This window comes from Spermophilus citellus (assembly GCF_964194105.1).
Source record: "Spermophilus citellus genome assembly, chromosome: 9".
Classification (NCBI taxonomy): Eukaryota; Metazoa; Chordata; class Mammalia; order Rodentia; family Sciuridae; genus Spermophilus; species Spermophilus citellus.
The window spans coordinates 101,637,580-101,652,780 of NC_138191.1; the positions used below are offsets into that span (position 1 = coordinate 101,637,580).

A 15,201-nucleotide genomic window follows, 5' to 3' on the forward strand; every position below is an offset into this window, starting at 1 on the left:
AGAGAATGCATTGTGCCTGTCTTTCCTGTGCTATATCTGTTTTTAATGCAAACATCAGACTTCACAGAGTTTTTGTGCAGATGAAAACTTTAAACTTGTATATACATATTTATAAAACAAGACAGAACCTTTGTTAAACATTTTATGTTTAGCCTTTTAGGATCTCATCCTAGCTAACAGACCCACACTACACTAAGCTCTCTGACATTTGATTATTTTAATTATCCAGCTTGATTATATGTAAAATGGGAATCAGGAAAACATTTTTCCATTTTTACTGTATATTACAGATCTTTCACTTTTGAACACAAACTTGCATTGGGTTTTCTAAGCATCTGCCTCGGTTTTCTAAAATACCTTTTGCTCTTTACCATGCCTCCACTTCTCCCCCAGTGATAAGTTTAATGGGATGTTTGTGCCTCTCAGATTAATACCAAATACCAAGTCCTGTTGTGTTTTTGGAGAGCATCTCTTCACCATATTTTAACAAAAAATTTCTTTATGGCTTTGAATAGAGACTGACTATATTGGGAGACTATTTAGAGCTTAGTGGCCTTGATAAGCTTTGTAATTCAGGAGTCGAGTCGGGTGTGAGTCCTACTTTACATAATGTTTAGTTCAATTTGGGAATTTATCACAGCATCCTCTGAGGGTGTAGGAAAATTTTTGAGAAAGGCAGATACTTTGGAAATCATATCAGTACAGCCAATATGGGCCTTTTCGTTGCATTGAAAAAGTTACAACTTGATAATTTTTATTTTGTCCTATAGGCTAATTAGGTAGCTAATTAGGAACAGGTCTAGGTGTCAAGTAGAGTTGGTTTGAAATTGTACCCCTGCTGTTTATGTCACAGGAAAGCCACCTCAGTTCCTGCTTTAATACATTAACTGTGGGAATTGAATATAGTAATGTTCATAAAGAATTTGGTGCAGAACTTGGCACATGGTAGGTACTTGCTCAACATTTGTTGAAAGGATAAATGCAGCTACATTACATCATAGGAGTGAGAAAGGAGGGGACAGGTGATGCTCAAATCCTTGGTGGCTTTTCCTGCCCTGGAGACAAGAGAGTCAGAAAATTAGCATGGTGAAAGTTGTCTCTTCAGAGGCTACATACTTATTTCTGTTTACACTAAAACTGATTCTTTGGCTTTAAGTTTGAAACAAGTGAAAAAGCAAGTTGATCAGAGAACTTCTTCATCCCTCTCAGTCAACTGCACGTTTCTTCTTTGGTTTCTAGGAAGTCACAGCCAGAAACATATTCCAAAGTCACATTAAAATGCCACATGAAATATTTGCTGTCTTAGATGATCCACACCACTGTTCACCTTCATAAATGTGACCAGTCAAGAGTTATAGCTCCTTGTCACCCTATGTTGGGTCTCTTCCTCATATCCCATCCATCTTCCTTGCCACTGCCACATAAATCTTCCTAAAACATCTCTTTCATCATGTCTCAATCTGTGTCAGATACCTACAGTGGTTCTCTTTGCTGTGGGACAGAAGCCAAACACATAACCCACAGGGGTAGCTCCCTGCCGCTGTTTATTGACATCTGTTACAAGGAGGACATCGAGCTTGGTGTTTTACACGTGCTAACTCTTTGGAAAACATTTCTTTTTTTTTGTACTGGGGATTGAACTCAGGGGCACTCGACCACTGAGCCACATCCCTAGCCCCTTTTTGTGTTTTATTTGAAGACGGTCTCACGGAGTTGCTTAGGGCCTCATTAAATTGCTGAGGCTGGCTTTGAACTCATGATCCTCCTACCTCAGCCTTCCAAGCTACTGGGATTGCAAGCATGCGCCACCAGACCAACTAGAAACATTTCTTTATTCCACTTTACTGATAATGAATAGGAGACTTGGACAGCTTCAGTTGCTTGCCTAACTAAGTTCCCTCCTGCAGTTAGAGCCAGAATTCTAAACTCTCTGAGGCCACTTGATTCAAAAGCCTAGGTTGTTTTTTTTAGATTCTGGGCATCTTTCTCCCAACCATTTTTTTCCACTTTTTGTTAAATAATATTCTTCTATGGATTAAATGTGGATGTGAGATATCTACCTTCAACTTAAGAGGAGGGTTAGGAAGGCTTAGAGATGAGAGGTTGGCCCTGTGTGAGCCAGCATCTCCCAGAAGTCAAACCTTGTATTCTGGTTGAGATTCTTGGCATGTACTGAGTTGTTAGGGCCCAAAACACAAAGACCACTTAGCATAGTGCTTAACCTCAAACAGGGGCTCAGTACCATTCATGGCCTTCAGAAATGGATGAGCAGAGGCCTCAGGTCTTCAGAACCCTCATGCAGGAAACATGGCTCATGAAAAAGACTGAAGAGCAGAATGATGGGGCCATGAGGTGGCTCTCAGCGAAATCTCAACATCCCCTTTGGCCAAGCATCAAGACGGTGGAGATCCAAATCAAGTGGTGTGTGGTAGGAGGTACTATTTCCTTCTGTCCCTTTCCTGAGTTCACTCCTGTCACTTCTGAGTGTAGTGGACTATTCAGATTACTTTTAAAAGAACCCAGTCAAGCTCTGAGGCCTGGCTACCACCAGTTTTTGCTGTGTCTGGCAATGATTACTGCTTTCTGGAGACTCCTTGAAGACAGAGTATCTGGCAGGAAAGAGTAAAGTGGGCTTCTACTTTAAGCTTCAGACTAATGAATGTGGATGTCCTCATCTATAGCCATCACTCACTCATTCATTCAGTATTTATTCTGGCTGAATGTTCTAGGCATGTGTTTAGAGGAGATGGAGCTTAGCTTATAGAGGCAGATAGATCTTCATCAAATCTTGGCTCTGCACCTTCCCTGCTGGGTAACTTCAGATAAGGATTTTATTTCTTTGAGATTCATTTCTTCCTTTTTGAAAAAAAAAAGTGACTAATGATGCCTTCTTGCAGGGTTATTGTGAGTTATAGTGATATGTGTGAAGAACCATACAATAGCATCTTGTACATAATAGACATTCCACAAACAGTAGCCTATTTTATAGTTGAAGTACTTTTAATAAAACAAAATCCAACACTTTAACCATTTTAAAGTATATGCAATGCATTGTTTCTTATTGTACTCATAATATTCTGCAACTCTCACCATTACTTAATTCCAGGACATTTCATCATCCAAAAAGAAATCCCTGTTACCCATTAAGCAGTCACTTCCCTTTGGCACCTTCCCCGTGTTCTTGGCAACTACTAATTTCTGTCTCTATGGATTTGCCTATTCTGGATGTTTAATATAAATGGAGTCATCAAATAAATGACTTTTGTGTCTAACTTCTTTTACTTAGTGTCATATTTTCAAGATTCATCCATATTATAGCATGAATGAGTGTGTCATTTCTTTTTATGGCTGAGTAATATATCTGTTGTATGGACATACCATACTTCATTTATCAGTTGACAAGTTACTCGACGTTTGGGTTGTTTCTGCCATTCAGCTATTTTGAACAATGCTTCTCTGAATGTACACGTACAAGTTTATGTGTGGGAGCACATTTTCATTTCTCTTGAGTACACACCTAGGAGTGGAATTGCTGGGTCATATTAAACACAGAATATTCTGTTTAAATTTTTGAGCAACTGCCAAACTATTTTCCACAATGATTGCCCCATTTCACACATCTACCAGAAGTGTTTGAGGGTTCCAGTTTCTACACATCCTCCCCAATACCTGTTTTTTCCTCATTTCTCCCATTTTTCCCAATTGTAGCCATCCTGAGTATAAAATGATATCTTCTTGTAGTTTTGGTTCACATTTTCCTAATGGCTGATGATGTTCATTATCGCTTCATGTGCTTTCTTGAAGTAAGCACATGAAGTGTCCTTTTTGAAGTTATTTTTTCATTAAGCATTTTTGTTTGATGAGTCCCTATGTGTGGCTAGTCCTATAATGTTGGCCCACTAGAGGACACTAACACTCTAGAGGGAAGGGGGACCTCTAAGGAGGTAATTGCAGCATAGTGAGATAATAGACTATGGAAGAAAGCATCTATAGTGTGTAATGGGACCTTTGAGAAGAAAGGAGGAGATGAGTGGAGGGTGGGCAGTTATTCAAGCAGACAGTGAAAGAGGAGGGCATTCCAGATGCAAACAAGAGCATGGAGCCTCGAGTATAACTGGTGGGAATGAGTTATACTCCCATGAAGAGAAAAATGACAGACCAGAAGAGCACAGCTTACTTGAGTTCTCACACCTATGAAGTGGTGGAACTGGACCTAGAATGCAGGTTGTCTGACTTTTAGTTCTTTCCACAACTTGCAGACTGACCCTTAGCAATTCTTAAGTTGACACTCAAGGCGATTTCTTCTCTTCCCCCAACCACCTTACCTTCTTCCCTTACCTCTCCCTCTTGTCTATAGCTGAGCCATCTCTTGTGGTTCAATTTAAGTATTTTCCTAAATTTTATGATTCCTATTTTTCCCCCGCCTTGTGTGGTTTACATTTTCATTGTCCTTTCATGTTGATGGGCTCTTCAAGTGCCAATAATTCTTCTCAGGTTCTTAAAATGGAATTGATTATCCTCACAGCATTCTGTAAGTAGGAATTATTTACTTCAAGTCACAGATGAGGAAGTGGGCTCATAGAAGTAAAGTTAATTTACCCAAGATCATTCAGAAGTAAGGGGTCTAGTTCAGATGCCACCTCCTCTCAAAAACCTTCCATGGTTACACCTGAAGTGGTCTCTCTTGCTCCTGAAATCCTATAGCTGTTATTCCTCCATATTCATCTCCATGTTGGAATTCTCGGGTAAGCTCCTCTTGAACTATTTTGTTTCCCCATCTGGATGCTCATTCACCTATGTCCCCAGAACCTAGCCTTGGTTTTGCAGAGAATAAGTTTTCAATGAGTGTTATGCTGACACATAGGAGGAAAAGCTCTAGACCTGGGTTGCATTGTTGAGGTTCTCATATATTCATGTAAATGCTGATAATTTCTGACCTTGCATAATGGTGAACTGTCTAGGGTGGGGACTTCATGTGATCTGCTCCTCCTTTATCCCTGGGCCTGATTGATACACGGATGGATGCAGAGACTTCACCATTTGGAAACCCATTTATTTTTTGTCTGCATTTTGAAAGAGTTGAAGGAGGTAATCTGAGGATTGTTCTCTATCCAAATGTCACCTAGTTTTATAAGTCTGAATGACTCCTTCTCTGTACAAAATCCACACCAACACAATATCGAGCTACACACTTTCAGCTTAGGAAAATAAAGCACAGCTTGTCATTTCCAGTTTGGTGGTTGCATCTCAAACTTTCTCCATTGAACTTGTCAAACTGAAAGCTAGCTCAGGAGCTCTGCCTCCAATACACACTATCAAAAGTCCTAGTACCACCCTCTCGTCTGCTCTCTTCTACATGTGCGTGCATGCGCGCATGCGGACACACACACTGTGTGCACACCATGTCAGGATAATTTCATTTGAAATACTTTCTTTAAGTTTTATATTTTATTTTAGATCTTTTTATTTTAACCTTAGAAAGAATCAACAATTATTTGTAGGAGAGAAACTATTGCTCTTTTGGAAATGCCCAAGTCCCCACTGTTATTCAGGCCTAACCCATTGGATGTATATTATAGCTACATTTGAATAAGAACAGGTCATTCTTGTGAGAACAGAACCCAAGGATTATTCCTCTGGTCAGTGGGAAGGGTTGTTTTTAATCAGTAGGAGGTTATTTAATAAGGCCACCCCTTTTTTCCTGGGTATTTCCTTTATACTCATACCCTGCTTAAGTCATTTCTTTGTTTTTGAAATTAAATCTTTTTCACCTTATTCTTAAAGTGATAAAATGAGTTAGGTACATTGATAATACCAAGTATAATGTCCCATTCTTTGAGTGCCTAGGGTGACAGCATAGTTTGGTGAATTGTGTGACTTTCCTGCTATCATCCCTAAAACTCTGGTTATGGAGGAGAGGCCTGAGCTTGGAGACTAAGATCTTGCTCGCCTCTCCTTCCCCTCTCATGGAATGGCTGAGGGCCAAACAGGTGTTTCTGACTCAAGTCCCACCTTTGATAATCTGGGCCTCCATTCCTAAGACCATTTAGAAAGACTTAGCATTTGAGTACATTCATTAATAAGCATCCTTCTCAGCTTTACTAACAAGTTGTAAGGAGATGGCCTTACACCCACCATGGCCTGGGTGAGGTGTAAGACCATCTTAGCACAGACAAACACATTCATGCATGAAGACCCTTGGAGACTGGATTTAACCAACTACGGGGTGTGTCATGCTTTGGGTAACATGCTAGAGACTGCACTTAAAGTACAACAGTGGCAGCCTTTGGGGAGTGTAAGAAACAATGGTTCCCAAAGTCTCAATTCAAGCCCAGAACACAAACTATTTTACCACAGGGGGCCAATTCCAGAGTGGGTTCAGATTTCTATCTCTGGAGCCCTAGCATTTGAACTTTTACTTTTGAAACCTCCCGTGAGAGACAGATCTGGGAAGTATAGTTTGAAATCTGTGCAGAAACAAAACAAAACAAAACTCTTACAGATTCTCTGATGTTGCACTTAAACAATAAGAAAGTGAGGAGAAATCATATTGTTTTGTATTGATGTAGCACTTTACAGTTTGTAGCACACTTCAGTACATGTTATAAGCACATTGGAAGTTTTCCACTCCTGGCTGTTCCTCAGACCTGCGCTTTGGGCAGGCCTTACCCATCTTTTGGGTTGAGTTTCCTCATCTGTGAAATGAGAGTTGGACCAGTTGGTTACTGAAGTTCCTCCTTCTATGATTTAATTCAATTAAAAAGGCAGTAAATGTTACTCATTACTCTTCCCATATCTACCTTACTTAGCCTGTCTTGCGTCAGGACTGTGGGGAGTTCCATGCCCTTCCAGCTTAGACCTTACCTTCAAAGGGATATTATCCCTCTTGTGCCACTGTTGTCTGAGCTGGCAGAAACCCAACAGGTTTTTCTGGGAAGATACTTGGCTTATAAAGATCTGGATTATTGAGGGGTTCATATGCCAGTTAAATTCAGACCAGATGACAGTCTAGAGGCAGTCCAATTCCAAGAGTCTAGAATTCCATAAAGCCTACTCTCTAAGTTGAACTTTGACCCCTAAGTGAACTCATTTGGGTGCTGTTTCAGCACTTTTTGTGACAGTGCTTTTAGCAAATACCCTCCATCCTAGAGGTGGATCTGCCCTGCTCCTTACTCTTAGGATCTGTGCATGCAGGACAATAATACTTTTATTTTTTAACTGGTCTGGCCTCAGTCATTTTCTAGAATTTGAGGTTTGGGGCTTTTTAACCATTTTGATTCATGATTAACGTTGTTCTCTTGATATGCATTTTAGAAGACAAATCTGACCTTGAAAACAGTGTGATGCAGAAGAAAATAAAAATCCCCAAACTTTCCCTCAATCACATAGAAGAAGATGGGGAGGTTAAAGATTATGGGGAAGAAGATTTACAACTTAGACACATCAAGGTAACAAAATCTTTGCTCTTCTTAGAAGTATGTGGGACATTTTTATATTTCTCATAGCTAAAGAATTTTAATCTGGCCTCCTTCCCCTCATAAATGTCCCCTGGTGTCATAGTTCATGATTTTTTCAGGGTGGAGGAGACTTGGGACAGCTCATGTGCATTTGCCTCGCTGGCCCACTTTCCGGGGAGCCCTGATTTATGCTGTGCCACCAAGCCCAGTCCCATTTGCACGGTCTGTGCAGTGTCATCGCTGCTAGGGGTTTGGAACAGTGTGTTTCTTCCTGACCACAGCTCTGGAGAGGTCACTGCTGAGTTCCAGGAACATTAAGAATCTCTTGGTCTTGAGCAGCAGTTTAGAGCTAGTCACTCTCAGATGGCCCGAATAGCTAAGGGTGGACTCATTGTGAAAAGATGTTAGCAAGGACCACAGAGGGCATTTGTGGGACCCTGGTTTGGATGAAGACTTTTACATGAGGTGGCATTTCCTTGCTATAGGCCCCAGTTGGCCTCCTGCTGCCTTCACTTTGAACACTTGCTAGAAATCTTGTTCAGCAAGCTAGCTGTTTTGTTTTGTGTAGTGAGTATCCCAGAGGAAGGGAGAGGGAAAAGAAGGAAAAAGGGTGACTTCTGCATTGAACATGATCTGATTTGGGACACAAGGTCAAGGTTGTTCCCAAGGCCTAGTGCAAAATATGATGTTGAGTTCAATTCATGCCACTTGTGGCACCCCTGCTGTGGCCCCTTAGGTCATGCAGATTACCCCGAGTTTAGCTAGACCCTAGGCCCAGGGTCTCACAATATAGTGATGTGTAAGTGATCATTACAATTTAAGCTGCTAAAATCATGTATACTAGGAGTACTTTATCACTGCAGATAAAGGACATAGGATTTCATCCTGTTACTCAATCTCATAGTCATGGCTTTGTTTTGTTTTGTTTCCCTTTAATTTCCCAAAACTCAGTGAAAGGTTAAGATAGGCCTGCCCAAGGTAGTTAAGTTGTCCAGAATCTTGTGTCCTCAGTTGTCTGCACCTCCCACACATGCCCTCAGTCAGGAGAGCTCCTAACCCTCCAGCCCTGGGTGAAGAGTTCAGCTGGTCCTGTAACTCCCAGTTCCCTCAGTGCAAGCTTTGTCCCCTTGAGCAGGAATTTCCTCAGGCAGCTAAGTCCCCAACCCTGGATAGTCATGGGTAATCCTCTTCTAAGTGGACATTCCTCTCTGAACCCACTGTCTTGATGAGGGAGAGGCTGATAGATGTGGGAGAAGGAGCCTTGTAGGAAATTCAGTTCAAATGCTGGTTCTAACTCTGTTCTTTAACTCACCATGTGATACTGAGTGTGGTTATTCCCATCTCTGGGCCTCACTTTCCTAAAAATGAGGGAAACTGAGTACCCTCCAATACTAGCATTCTTTGAAGTTTTCAGTTGAGTAAACATTTAACAAGATCCTGCCAAGTGCCAGTTCTGAGTGAGTAGGCATTGGAGAAACAGAAAATAAGACATTTTTACTGTCCTATATTAGAGTGGATTAGAGTTTTTAACATTCTTCCCAAATAAAGCATTCTTGAAAAGGTTACATTGGTAGAGTGGCCTTTTTTATTTTCTTATTTTGTTGTGGAAGATATTTGAGTGTCATTCCCCTGTGATGGTGTGGCCTGTCCTGATTTTTCCCTAATTCTTTGCAAATATATATTGATCACCCCTCAAGAGCAAGTGACTGCCCAGGCATCGTGGATGTGGGGAGCTGGGGAATTTGGAAGGGTGGCCATGGTATATACATCCAGGAGGCAGAGTGGTGGAATGGAAAAAGTGCTGGCCTGGGAAACCAGAGCCTTGGTTCTGCCATCAACTGACCATATGACTTTGGGCAAGCCCCTTCCACACTCTGGACCTCCGTTTTCCCACTTGTAAAATGAAGGGCTTTTACTGAGTGTTTACACAGCTGTCTACAAACACTGATGTTCTGTGGTTCTGTGATTCTAGGATTGTCTGGGGAAATATTGAGCTGCAGTCCAAGAAAGTCCCAGCTGCCCTTGCCTGAACTGATTCTCGTTGTCCTACACAGAGACCTGAGGGGCGGAAGCCGAGCGAAGTGGCGCACAAGAGCATCGAGGCAGTGGTGGCTCGGCTAGAGAAGCAGAACGGCCTGAGCCTGGGCCACAGCACTTGTCCTGAGGAGGTCTTCGTGGAGGCCTCCCCAGGCACAGAGGACATGGACAGTCTAGAGGATGCTGTTGTGCCCCGGGCTCTGTATGAAGAGTTGCTACGCAACTACCAGCAGCAACAGGAGGAGATGCGCCACCTCCAGCAGGAGCTGGAGCGGACTCGGAGGCAGCTGGTGCAGCAGGCCAAGAAGCTCAAGGAGTATGGGGCACTCGTGTCTGAAATGAAGGAGCTCCGCGACCTCAACCGGAGGCTCCAGGATGTGTTGCTCCTACGGCTTGGCAGTGGTGAGTGCCCCAGCAGACCACCTACCACTCCAAATGGGGGACATTTTTTTTTCAGCTCCTCTTCCAGGAGGGCTAAACAGAGAGATAGGCCAAGGCAAGGGGCAGAAGCCAGGGAGGGACAGAGACCGGGATCTGCAGTTCCCTAAGGACAAGTCACTTCCCTCTCTCAGTATATCTGATAGGAGCTCATGGATGCAGCAGTGGGCACACTGTGATGGGAACACTGGGGAATGTGACTTAGAGAACAAAGGCTGACAAAACATTTGTTACTGCTAATTTATGCATTCTTTTAGCAAGAGGCATTGCCAGGCATTATAAAATCCCTCTCCAAAGAGGTCTCAGGTCAGTAAAGAGAACTAGACATGATCCTAAAAACTTGTATTCCAGTTAGTCAGAAAGTAATGGAGGCCACAGAAGGGATGCTGGAAGTTCAGGGTGTGGAGTGGTTATTTGTAACTGAGGACATGAGGAGAACTTCAGGAAGGAACAGGGCCTTGGACAGGTGGGCACTATTTCAAGGCACAGGAGGAGGCCAAGGGCAGTACACATGAGTATGGGAAAACACCTAGACTGTACTAAAAAGGGTACTGCAGATGTGCTCTGAGTGTGGATGGTAGAAGGCCTTGAAAACTGGGTGGCCTAGACTCCATTGTACAGGAATGGAAAGTACTGAAAAGCTTTTGAGCAGGGAGGTACATGACTAGAAAGATGTATAAAATTCCTTTGGTTTGGCCATAGAAGGACTGAATAGCCTTTTTATATTGTACCAGATTTCAACTAACCAAGCTTTTAGGTTTTTTCATCTGAAGTGATTTAGAAGCAGGAATGAGGGGAAATCTGAAAGGTAGCAGCCTTGACAATAGGGAGAAATGTGTGCTTACCAGAGAGGACAAGACAGAAAAGCTCCTTCAGAATGTAAGAATCCACAACTGTGAAGGGCAGAGAGTAGTCCATACTGAGAAGATCACTGTAACACAAGTTCATAGCCTCCATGGCCCCTGAAGACAATAATTAACCCCAGTCAGGGTGCTTTGCTTGAAAAGGGGAGTAATCTAGTCCAGAAACACAGGTCTGTTCTCAAGGTTTAAATCAAATACTTCATTCAAGTAGATTTCCATGATCTAGGTAATATATTTATGTGCAAAGATTCTTTCCTTTTTTATTTGTTTAGATAATTGTGCTTTTACCTGCCTTATATTTGCTGGTACTTTTTGCCTCTTAAAGTATGTCCCCAAGGTATTGTCTCAATAGCTCAAGGAGTCAGAGAGAGGCCTTTTCATGCACCTGCAACAGAGAAGGAGACTAGAGTAGGACATGCTAGAGTTACTCAGCAAGGTGGAGGCAGAGCTGTGTCTCAGACCACATTACCTGATTCTTGGGTAGTAACTTTCCCACTCCCCACCGCCGCCTTCACCTCAACCATGGTCCCCAAAATCTTAGCCCGAAGGTTCACAATGATACTGGAGGTCACAAGTGATTTGTAACTTCAGAAATATTGAAGTTCTTTATTCAAATAAAATTTCAAAGAGAAACCACAAATGGAAAAATTTGAGAAAGCTGTGTTCATCTTAGAGTGGGGGTGAAGGATGGTGAAAGAACTGAAATTTTTAGAGAGAGAAAAAAAAAATGTTTCCTGATCTTCAAGTGAATAATTTGTATGTTCACTGTGCTGTGTGTGTTATATCTTTTGTGAACTTCTTGGTGGAGGATGAGGCACACTAACAACAAAACCTCTCCTCACCATTATTTCACTGCCCCGGGAAACTACCTGTTTTGCATGGTCATGAACTGAGTTTAAACTCTAGAAACCACTCCTGAACCTCGGGCAATGAGACACTGCATTTAGCAAGAGCATATGCTTTTTTTCATCCTAAAGTATGTAGACAGACCTGACTCTGGCCATAGTTTTTGTGTCTTGACTTTCCTGGCTCTGCCATCCCTGTGAGGGCGGGTGGCTAGCTCTTCCCTGTTCTGAGTCACAGATATCATCACAACAGGATGAGCTAAAGCCACAGTATGCTTGGAGATCCTACCATGTGCAGTACCCTGTGCTCTCAGGGTTGTGGGCATCCATTGTCCCCAGCCTGGAAAGCTTAACATCTATTGATTAGCACATATTAACTGAAGAATGGTAATATAAGTTCTAAGAAAAATCCACAAGGGTCATAGTAATAAAAGGGTCTCTATCAATAGGAGGCATCTGTATATTTTTACAGAAAGAGTATAATCTTTGGAACCAGGTAGGCCTGGATTCAAATCCCAACTTCCCTACTTCCCAACTCTGTGGATTTGGAAACCTTTTATTCCTTCCTCTCTTTCGAATTCCTTCCCCTGTTCCTCTTCTTTCCTATAAATATTTATTGGTCTCGTGCTGCATACCAGGTTCTTTGCCTAGTGGTAAATGAGAGTTCTGTTTATTTGGGATACAGTCCTTGCCCTCTGCCCTGGAGAAGCTCCGAGTTTGGTGAGGGACACAGACACCGAATCAATAATGGCACAGTACACAGATGCCACCATAGAGACAAAAGCACAGAGGGCTAGGCATACTGAAAAGGGACCCCAGAAAATTCTTGGGGTGAGGGAAGAATGGCTTCCTGAAGGAAAAGACTTCTAAGCTGAAGCTTGAAGGGTGAGTTTTTTCATCCAGGCTAGAGTGAGTAGGGGGGAAGCGTGAGAGGCAGTCTAGGCAGAGAGTCCTTGTCTGAACCTCAGTGTCCTCATCTATAAAATGTGACTTTCCCCTTTACAACCTTGTGACATACAGCATAGTGCCTGGCATTCTGGTAGGTACTCAGTTACTGTTAGGACCTTTTCCATGACATTTAGTGGAGGAACTAAGACTGGGCCAGGTTTGGCTTTTAACTCTGTCTCCACCAATCAGCAGTTTGCTGTGTGATCATAGACAGGTTGACTCACTTTTCTGCCTCTCATGACCTTTTTCTGTAAAAGAAGATAAAGGGGTTATATGTGTTTGTTCAGTGTTCATTCAATTATTCAGCTGGCATCAACCAAATATTTTTTGAGCCTAGGAACTTGGGAGATAGAAAGAAAACAAAACATCAGAAGGCAGGCAGAGGGTGGGGATGGAGGTAAACGTGTGATTAAAATTTATAATAAACAGTAGTGGAGAAGAGGCTAGCATTTTAAGGTGGAGCTCTCTTTCTTGGTGAGTCTAGGAAGACAGCCCTGCTCTACCAGCTCTTGATCTGTAAACAACACCAAGAAATAAAGCAGACAGAAAGTGAGTGAGAGACCCTTGATCAACTCTCAATTCCATGTGTGCTCTAGGGAACACATTCTGGCTTGATGTGGAGCTGGGCTTTGCCATCTTCCATCCCCTAGGCCTGGCGTGAGCATTGCTCTTGGAGTCTGTTCATGAGTATTTCACCTACCCACTCACTGAGGCACCAGCCCAAAAGCCTTTGTCCACTTTGATACTGGATCACTCATACCCTAATAGGCAAATTCAGAAACCAGGGGAGACCATCAGGTCAGGAGATGCTCAGTTTTAAAAGGAACACTCCCTGTCTAGAAGAAGCACTGTAGACTCCTCAGGCAGTGGGGTCCTGCAGGTGATAAATGGGAATGAGTAGAGAGCCTGGCCTGGCCTCTTGAGGCTCATGAGGGCCTTGGAGTAGGGAGCTTGTCCTTTAGCAGCCAGGTGTTAAAATGGTTGGGGAGGTTGGAGACAGAAGGTGGAGCCCTACACAGAAGTGTGGGGATACAGCAAGATGGTAGAAGTTGTTGCAAAGACTTCACTAGATGGTTTAATTCTTCATTGTGTGTTTATTCAATCTTCTTTCATTTATTTTTCAAAAATTAAAAAATGTATTTAACCAGAACATGGAGTCATGCTCTACAACATGGAGCCGTAGGACTGTGAAAGAACTGAGAGAGGATATAGGCTGTTGCCCTTATTTTGCTAATGAAGAAACATGTTCAGAAAGTGTCACTGGTCTATTGCCAGGGGCCTCCTTCCCTGGTCCAGTGTGCTTCTCTCTGAACCCACACCCATACGGCCTTCTTCTTTAGCCCTTCGATTTCATTGTCACTCACTTGGGGATGACTCTGCAGACCCTAAGTGGGACTCTGCAGTCTTCTCTTTATAGAACATAATTTTCCTTTTCCATGATCTTAGCATGGGAAAAACCTCCGTTAGAACGGCTCAGGATCTTGCCCCTGTCCCTTGAGTGTCCTTTCTCAAGTCTTCCATGACAACTGTCAAAATTAAATGAAGAAGCAAATGTAGAATTTAGCCCTGTCACCAGCATACTGTAAGTGTTCAATAATTGCCCTTAGCTTTTCCTTTTCTTCCCTTTCCTGCCCACCCTCCCCTGGAGAAGTAAATGCTACAGATGTGGGGAGCATGAAGGTGTTCTGATTGACAGTGCACACACTTGTTGACCTCCTTGGTCATTCATTTAGTCTTTCTTTTCTTCAACAAACACATTGAGCATATCGTTTGTGCCAAGACTGGGTTAGGTGCTGGAAATACAGAAATAAATGAGACAGGGTCCCTTTTTTAAATATTCAGAAGCTAGTATGTGAATATTTTTGAAACCCAGCCTCAGTGAATTCCTAGGGGTGAGACCCAGGGAGAGGGCAAGCACCCTTGCATGAAAGTGGAATCATCCCTAGGGCCTTTCTCAGTTTCTCCTCAGCTAGTTTCTTTATTCTTAGTAGATAAGGACCAAGGCTTAGGAATCGCCCCCTACCAACCAGTTTTTAACACCATAAGTACCAATTACATAGTGTAATTTCTTTTGGTGTGAGTCAGATAACATTAGTTGAGGTAAGGTGCTAAAGGGCTCTGTGAGGAATATGAAGGAGACATAATCCTTGCTTTCAGGAGACACACAGGTCTAATGGTGGCACCAAGTGTACACAGGACACCAGGCAGAATAATTGCAGGAGGGAGGCAGGTGATGATTTTAGATTTTGTGTGTATTTTAACAAGGAATGTAGGAAGAAATGGTGAATTCTGACCAGAAGAGGCACAGATAATAATAATAATAGTAATTTACATGTGCATAGCACTGTACATTTTTATCTCATTGGACTAGTCCAGTAGCCTTGCAAGGCCAGGTAAGGATTATTATCTCCATTTGAGAGAAGAGAATGTGAAAAGAAGAGATAATGTCCCTGTTGGCTACATCATAAGCTGGTTAAAATTTTTGAAGAAGGAGAAAGTCATGTGGCCTGCATATCTGTCTTGGCTCTTCAGAGCTGGATTGCTAACACCTCTGTAACCCTCTGAGTTTATGCCCTGTGTCTGTCCAAGGTCTGTTAAAATACCAGCTTTGAT

The 15,201-nt window shown here is 42.5% G+C and overlaps 2 protein-coding genes across 6 annotated transcripts in view; both read left to right on the top strand.

Annotated features, from left to right (window-relative positions):
- AGBL4 (AGBL carboxypeptidase 4) overlaps positions 1–15,201 on the top strand; it is a gene marked incomplete at both ends in the record, with an annotated part of 1,419,693 nt that overhangs the window by 1,173,213 nt on the left and 231,279 nt on the right. The gene's annotated exons all lie outside the window — the stretch shown is intronic.
- Positions 1–15,201, top strand: part of BEND5 (BEN domain containing 5) — a 46,851-nt gene that overhangs the window by 7,823 nt on the left and 23,827 nt on the right. For 2 of the 4 annotated variants that reach the window (XM_081307153.1, XM_081307154.1), the window contains 2 exons: positions 7,315–7,448; positions 9,512–9,896. In XM_081307153.1, the coding sequence (XP_081163279.1) occupies positions 7,315–7,448; positions 9,512–9,896 (519 nt within the window). Of the gene's footprint in view, positions 1–7,314; positions 7,449–9,429; positions 9,897–15,201 lie in introns of all 4 variants that reach the window. The other 2 variants (XM_081307156.1, XM_081307155.1) reach the window with 2 other exon arrangements.